The 8862-nt window shown below is 38.5% G+C and overlaps 1 protein-coding gene across 2 annotated transcripts in view; it reads right to left on the reverse strand.

The window, feature by feature from the left end:
* Positions 1-3177, reverse strand: part of emp1 (epithelial membrane protein 1) — a 163333-nt gene extending 160156 nt beyond the window's left edge. For both annotated transcript variants that reach the window (XR_009926967.1, XM_062428965.1), the window contains exons 1-4: positions 3099-3177; positions 1969-2060; positions 1415-1514; positions 917-1057 (exon numbers count right to left, since the gene is read on the reverse strand). Coding sequence is in view for 1 of the 2 variants with exons in the window: in XM_062428965.1 (XP_062284949.1) it covers positions 917-1057; positions 1415-1514; positions 1969-2043 (316 nt within the window). In the remaining variant the exon portion in view is untranslated. The remainder of the gene's footprint in view (positions 1-916; positions 1058-1414; positions 1515-1968; positions 2061-3098) is intronic.
* Positions 3178-8862: the final 5685 nt, after the last annotated feature.

An 8862-nucleotide genomic window follows, 5' to 3' on the forward strand; every position in this document is an offset into this window, starting at 1 on the left:
TATTGTAGTTCATATATTTACATAAATAAGCTTAGTTTTACCAAATACCTGTCCCAACAACTTTTAAAGAGCCAACACAGCATAAACAGACTTAATTTTGCCCTCTGATCTGTACCCTAATGAATATTATAACTTGTTTTTATCACAATTTAGCACATTTACCAAAAAATTCCAGCCTATATTTTCACATTTTTAAACCATCACCTATGTGCTCCTTTTGTATAAAATTGCCTCCCTCCCTGAAAAATATTATTTTGGTTTCAGCCACATCTGTCAATTCCTGCTTATTTTAACTGGCAAATACAACCAAAAGATGCATTACATTTAGAGGACCAACAGGCTGTGGTAAAAAGCCAAATCACTGTGACGATAAAGGCTGACAACCTGAAGTATGAAAATGTTTAATCATCATAAAAATTAATCCAAGGACACTTTAAGTTAAACAGAGCAGTGATAGTCAATCATGTGCCATCATCATGTGAAGAATCTTCATGAGACATAACCTTTTTTTCTTTTCTTTTTTACAGCATCATACAGAAAAAAGGGAATGTGAGCACTGAGCCCAGCCTTAATAAATCTGGTGTCAAATGTGATGTGACAGGCTCACTATATTGTTTAGGGATCATGATCCACATTCTGCCAATTCAGTCCTAGTAATAAAGCCCACTTCAATTTATTGGTTTGCAGTGCTACTCCTTCCCTCCTCTGAGAGAGCATTTATTTGAACTGCTGGAAGCTGAGAACAGTTAAGCCCCATCAAATGAAAATATTTACAGTTATACAGAAATACAAGCCTTTAACAGAGGTCTCAAACCATGGTTGTTTTTACAGCCAAGCATCTCAGCTGTAAGAAGCAAGCAAATAAATCATTATTTCTTATAGCTGCAGGTCAGACATTTGACCTCAGGTTACTTACAGGCGATTAGCTGTAAAATGCCAGTGAAGGTGAACCTCTGGCCTTTGGGCAGAGTGAACAGCTGAGCCACAAACACAAACAAGGCCAGGATGGTGAAAATACAGGCCAGCACTGAGGTAGCCTGCACCGTCTGGAGATATTCTGCAAAACAACAACACAGACACATAGTCAGTCAAGTATCGACAATAACCGCAGCCCTGTAAGGTTTTATGCATCATAACTGCTTACTGCTGATCTGTTCATTTTTAATAACATAACATAACTTACAAACTTGTTACTGATCATTTATGAACATATTGTTGAATTGTGTAAACTATTTCATCAGCCTATGATCTCTGATTCTGACGATATACAATCTCCTGATCAGCTTCCTCTCTGCTTCTACATCTTAACATCTGGGGCTATCTAGTATCAAGTCATCATTTTAACTTAATTGTGACAAAAGTAACTGTTCTCAGATCATCAATCTCATTCATAAAACATCCATTAAAGGTTTACCCTCTGGATAGTCTTTTAGGTTCATGTAATGCCAGGCTTCTTCCGTTATCTCCCACTTGCCCCACAAGTCGGTCGACACTGTTTCGGTGATCCACCAGGCCTGCAGACACAGAATATATACATACAAATACATACCAAGGATATCAAGAAAGGTCTAAGTCTGTCAACAAATGTTTATACTTGTATTTACCCACTTAATGTTGTCCCCTACAAATGTAAACGTGAACAAGGATAGATGTATTCAGTGTCTTCTTACATATCTGCTTTTAAAAATATAGCCTATATATTCTGTAATGGTTGGTGAACATGTGCCTGTAGTGATTTGTAGATCTGCAACACTGACGGTGGCTAATTTCTCCTCAAACAGAGATTTTGACATTTTACTTTTGGTGTTTACAAGCTTCCATCAGACGAATTCTCAATATTCTGATTAAAAAACAAAAACACGTAGGAGCCTTAGCTGGCATTTATAAACTCGTTGTCTATAAACCTTTTATTGTTCCTCTTGAGTACAGACATACTGTTTAATAACAAAACGGTAGTAATCCACCTACATTATCAATGGTGGCCACCAGAAGCAGGATGATGGTGGTGATGTGCAGAAGGACGATTCCAGCCAGCATCAACATTGTGGCCTTCTGAAAAACTGATAATGGTAGGAGGCGGAAGGATGCACTGCAATTAGTTTTCATGCATTTGAGGAAACATCAATTCTCTCTCACATACATACACACACACATGTCATGGTCACTTTAGGAGACATTACATAGACTTATACTCACTTCCTTGAGACTCACCCTAACCCTGACCACCACTGCTACTTGCCTAATCATAGCCTTAACGACTGACACCCCCCCCCCCCCCCCACACACACACACATAATTGGACAAACGTTTAAGTTGCCCTAAGTTTGAAATTTGTCCCCAGAAGTAGCCCATGACAGACCTCATACACTCAGCCACAACACATATCTGTCCCCAAACAAATACTGTCTCAAATAGAAAGAGAAGAAAAAGAACGACAGAGGGGGAGAGATCCGTTGCATGCAAGTCTAAACTCGCCCCAGCAGTCTCTCAGACAATTTTCTGAATAACTGCACAGCTGCTGTCAAATACACCACAGGCTCCGGAAAGCTGCTCACATAATCCAAAGTTTCAGACCTTAAAACTATTTTAAAAGTTATTCGTATAATGAGTCAGGTCGGATGACTTGACACCCATTTGTAGCACCCAGACAAACTTGTCCGTTTGCTCCACGACTTATTTTTTCTGGTTTTAGACTATTTCCGTTGACAAGAAAGGCGCGTTTGTTTAGACGGTGTTCCCAAATGGGTGCCGTTCTGTTACAGACACACACAGGCCCTGTACTATAGTCAACAACTTTGAAAAAAGCCCGAGAATACGACGACTGAGAATAATAAAAAAAACACACCTTCTATGTTACAAACCGAAATATGAACCAATTATGATTTTTAATATCTCTTTATAGCTGTAGTTTTCAGTCGCGCGTCTTTGTTGCGCTCAGTCATATTACAATTCTTCAAAGCAAATCTTAACTACGCTTAAATTTACTTTTCTGCGACCAGCACACCTCAAAACCATCCACATCTTGCGTAATTGCGTCATAAAGTATCATCTATAAGTCATAACTGCTCAAAAATGTAAACAACGTGTATAAACATTACCTCAAAGCGCTTTAACGCACGGCCCGGGAGTTTTTTGGGAATGTGAGACACTGTAGACCCACCCAGCTTTGAATTCGCAGGACACACATCACCCTGTTTTCCTTCATTCCCTCTCTTTCCCTTCACCAAGCCCCACCCATAAAGTTTCAAAATGTTTTCCTTCAATGAAATGTCCAGACGAACCAAACGGCTTCAGGTCCCCTGCATACAAAAAAACAAACGCTGCGTAAAAAGGGACAACGTCTCCAAAATCATTAATTTTAACACCTGAAGTTGTCTCAAATGTGTTAATTTTTGCTCTCTTTTTATTCCTCATACCTTACCAGGCTGCTTCAGACTCATCTGATTTCTTTTAGTTTAACAGCTCACCTGGGTGTCTTATGTTGATAATAAACTGAATCTGTAGCTGCACAGATTGAACACATGAATATGAAATATAATTTTGGACATACAGTACATAAACATATCCTGCAGTGCAAGTGCTGTTCTTGTGCTTTCAGACTACTCTCACATTTTCTGGTTCATTATGCACTTAAAATGACTCCTACAAGGATGGAGCATTAAGAAGTGATATAAACAGTGGTGCAGCTCCAGACACCAGAGACATATTTACCACATTATTATACTCTGATGGTTATTTGTCTTCAAGCAAGTAATGAAATGGTAATCCATGCAGTTGTGATTGGTGCAACAGACTAAAATTAAAATCAATCCAGATCAATAGACAACTGTGAACAAATTATTTAGTACGCCTGTCAGCCAGTCCTCTCAAAGCATTGGACTGATGTTTATTGTGTTTCCAGCTGAAGGTGGACAGGAACCTGTGCAGGATCTTGGTTTCATCCTCCCACTCCCCTGAGGTTTACATGACATAAAAGTACAATGACATGCATAAAACACATTCACGGAGGAGGATAGAGATGAACACAGATAAAGTATTTGGGAGCAGAAGTGGAGACAAAAATATTCTTGTGGATTATAAAAAGGTTTAACAGATGTGTCAGGAAATAACTCTGCCCACTTTCTCAGTGTAGACAGATCTATTCTTGTTCCCTTACGAGCTCTTAATTAGAGCTGCAACAATTGGTTGATTAATTGATTAGTTGATCAACAGAAAATTATTGGCAACTATTTGATAATTGAACGTTTTAAAAAAAATCATTGTTAAGTTAAAAATGCTAAACATTTGCTTCTTAAATGTGAGGATTTGAGGCTTTTCTGTATCAGTAAAGTGATTATCTTTGGATTTCAGTTTATCAGTTAAAACAGCATGACGAATGCATGATGAATTTATAATAGGCATTTTTCACTATTATAGAGCACATTGCAGAGAGCACTTAGGGTGACAAAATACCAAAAATATATACTGACATTTGATTTTCAGCTATTTCCAAGTGGTTTAATGACTCATGCAATGGACTGAGACTCCACTGGAAATTCAATTAATTTAATGTATGAATAGGAACCTTTTTCTGACATTTATAAACTCACAGTTTTGTTATAAAACATTTGTTTTTTCCTCTGTATATAGGCCTCTGTTAAATGGGAAAACAAAAGGGTAGAAGTGAACAGCAAAAATACATTTACATTATCAATGATGGCCACCAGAAGCACGATGGAGTACATTAACGTGCTAGACTTATCAGATAATGACAAACTGTCATATTTTAAACAGATATTTGTATTATTATTGGCTGCAGTCAAATAACGCCATGTTATTAGGGGATTACAGTAACAGACAGTGCACATCTACTAAATCCTTTTATCACCTGTCTTGGATGCAGAGCAAACTCTAATACTTGTGGGTCTTTTCATTAGGGCAAAAGAGCTGCTTTGAAAACATGTTAAAGAATTTATGGCTGGTCTTTTCTAACAGGCCTCAGCTCATCTCTGACTCTGTGTTGTCTCCCCTCAGGCTGCACATAGACTGATGTAGTCCTGATCCGTGCATGACAATGACTGCTTTATCCTCCTGGAGGTGGGACGAAGACAGATACCATAATTACTTTCTTTGCTCTTTCACTGTCCGCTCCCTCATGTGTTGACAGTACAGATTTCACTCAGTGCGAGCAGCCTAACCCTGGAAATAAATCAAGATTGTACTGACACTTCCTCACTCATGTCATCTGTGGTCGATACATGGCTCAAATGCTAAAAGAAGAGGAGTAAAACAGCAAAATGAATATATTTTTTCCTGTGGTTTGGTGTAACAGTCTTTGAAGGTGACACTATAAACAGGTCTGGTATCCCTGAACTTGTCCTATTAAACCAAATACTCCTTTGGTGGGTGTGAATAAATTGCTCTGTGGCTGTTTGTTAGATGCATGAGTCAAGTTATGTGTTATGTAACTCTCTGTTCTGGCTGATAGAGCCATTAGTGTAAATTTCTGTTTTTATTATAGTGCTGCTGAGATGAAATTCATTTGAGAGTGATATTACTGTCAGAGGGTGTGGGAATAGACCAGGGGAAGTATTTTCTCCTGGCAGTGATTCTGAATGGAAGTCAAGATTGAAACCATTATATCTGAACCCTGATGGTTTGTCATATCTTCACAGTGAATGGTGAGTGGATGAGCAGTGCTGATTCCCCCCTCGTACACCACTTCTGAGTCAGCGGTGTTTTCTATTCCCATCACAACATGTGGGCATCTACAGAGGGTACAATATAACATCCATTGTGCACTGAGTGTTCATTGGACACATTACAGAGGAGCAGCTGCTGTTGAAAAGTCCAGCTGAAATCAAATTGCCTTTTATTTTTGTCTCCAGCAGCATACATATCTGCTCGTAAGTCACTCGTCCTGTGTTCTCATTTTGGGGGGGGGGGGGGGGGGGAGCATAAAACAAAAGGGAGAAATCAATATACTCAATCCTTTTGTTTCATGATTGTGCCCCATATTTTACATTATTTTAATTACATACTGTTCTGCCATCAGCATACGTAACTGGAGTCCTTATTTCGATAAAACAACTCAAATCTTGGATTGCTTGATCATAGGTAGAGCAAACGGTCACACAGAGCCTGATAGTGTCCTGCTACACAACACAATATCCACAGACTCCGAACAACAACCTGCATTAGCTTTCCTGTTAGTCTTCTTCTTGTCTAGCGTACTAACATGAAGCCACATCTTGTCCTGCACCTTAGCTGGTTAAATGAGCCACCAAACCAGAAAAAAATGCACGCTAACATTAGTTAACAGGTTTGGTAAATTAGCGGCTCAGCTGCAGCACATTGCAAATGTCACTTCAGATCATTAGATGCTAGTTTGGGCCAGCTACATAAGACCAAAAGTAGCATTTCTTATATTTCCCTAAAGATCTTTTTTTCCCCATTATTATAATAAAAAAACTATTCATATGAAAAACACAATGACATTATTTTGACTGCAGAGAAGGATGATTAAATGTGATTTCAGTTGGACTTTAAATTAATCTTCCTAGAATAAATACTGACAATAATCTTATTTCTAACTCTGAATATTGTTTTTTGCAAAAAGCTTGTCTCTGTTTTCTAGGATATTATAAGTTTAATATAGTAATAATATGAGTTTTGGTTGATAGAAATAGAGCTTTCCTGCCATTTACAATGTCCTTATTCACCCTGGTATCATCCTAACAGGTTTCATGATGGTGACATCCTGCATCCTGGGGACACATGTTGTTTCATTCCTTTACTAAATTGACTGATATTCAATTTTCTCTCTTTCTCTTTAAGTGTCACACAACAAACATCAAAGGCCACTTGTGATAACAGTGTACTGAGGTTGTTCCAAAGCACACATCTTGCCACAGAAAATCTCTTTGCCCTTTATAGACTCCGCTCCCCAGCTCCCAACTCTACCCAATTCCTTTTGAACTGTCTCTGCACATTCCCATTACATCCAATCGATTACCACTGCCGTCACTGCAGGATTTAAGTTCTGTAGAGCACCAGAAGTCTGAGCTTTTCAGATTAATTCCTGCGGCTCTCGCTGCCTCTGGACATTCAGGCTTACTGCAGTCCCACCCGAAGCAGCCTACTGCAAATCTGCAGCAACACAATAATAAAGAAACTCCACCAAAGTCATCATTGCCTAGCTCTCCTCCCGTCTCTCCAAGAACTCATGACTCATTCCTGCAGATGAATCTGTCACATTTCATCTCTCCACCTCATCTATAAAACATTGGTCAGTAGCTGCCACTTTTTCTTTTCTTCCAAACTACATCTAGGACTCATCTTTGTATCAAGTGCTCACCTCTTTGTTGGACAAACTACTCAGCCAGCAGCAATATGTTGAGAATGGGGAGTCTTCCCACTTCTCCTCGACAACTCGGAAAATAGCAAATGGAAAATGTCTGTGAATGAAGGAAGAGGACAGATTCAGTGTTGTCTGCTTATTTTCAATTTAAAAAATATTGCTTATTCCTTTGCTTCTTGGGGTTCATGGTAATCAGATAATGATTAATGAGATCTCAAGAGTATGAAACTATTAAAAAAAAACTTACAATCCAAAAATGTATTGATGTGTTCACAGAGTGTAGGTTATCAGTCAATACCACCTTAAACAAGCAATGTTGGTAATATTGCTACAAATCCAGTATTTTTATATACAGAGAAAGAACCTTTCTTCATAAAGGTAGCCGACCTTTTCATTTGGTAATATTCCTGTTACCTTTGTGAAATGTTTTCTCCTGTTTCTAACAGCTATCAGATTAGATTATCTAGATGGATAATCTTCAGTATCCCTGGAGTCTGCTCTGGACTTGGTAAAACTGCGTTTTCATATTATGCACCGCAGGCTTGGAAAATGTACAAGATAAACTTCATCTTCATCATAAACACTGCCTTCATATCAGGCAGTCAAGTTGTTATCTCTCTTATATTTCTCAGATTCTGTTTTGTTTGGTTTAGTGTAACTTTGTGATGCCTATTGTATGCTGCCATTTTGACAAGCTATCCCTTGTAAAAGAGATAATGCATCTCAAGAGACTTCCTGGTTAAATAAAGGTATAAATATAAAGGTAAATAATATATTTTCTTGGCAGCTTGTGAAATTGGCAATTTGATGATGCTTAGTAACTTATTTCCACCATTACCAACATGGAGAAAACGATTAGTCTTTAAAACATTAGTTTAAGATAGGTATGTCGGATAAACTCAACATATCATTACAAGCAATTTAAAGGTAGAGAAATATCAAACGTTTGAGGATTATATGCGTCAAAAACCCTATGAACGCATCATTAGTTTAGATCCCCACAGTGGACACAGAGTTAGGGAATTTTTCTAAAATAAACGAGTATGTTTAAGACTTCTGCTCCTCTTTGAACTGGAGGTTATATGAGTAGGCACTTAGATGACAAATTACACAAATGAAATACTCGCTGTAACGTAACCTCAGGAATAAGATCCTGAGTGAGTTTTTAACATTTTCCATCAGGTATTGGCGTCAGTGTAGGCTACTTGCTTTTTAATTGGTCTGTGCCTGATGACACTTAGTTGATTGCTCTCATTTGCAGGTGACGCATCTGTGCGCACGTGAGCAAAAGCGTCAACAATCCAACTATGCCTTGCAAAGAGAAAGAAGAGATAACCTCGTTTTTATTTGTAGTAACCATTTATTTTTACCCGTTTCAGCTTTGCAGTGCGGCAAGTCTAGCACCGTGGCCAGATGTTTTAAACACTCACCAACATCGCGAGCTTCGGCCTGAATCTACTGCCTTTCCTGGAAAGCCCTTCCCAGATTTCATTGGACCGAAACTTGATGAAAATGACAGCAAT

The sequence above is a fragment of the Scomber scombrus genome, chromosome 2 (genome assembly GCF_963691925.1).
Source record: "Scomber scombrus chromosome 2, fScoSco1.1, whole genome shotgun sequence".
NCBI lineage: Eukaryota > Metazoa > Chordata > Actinopteri > Scombriformes > Scombridae > Scomber > Scomber scombrus.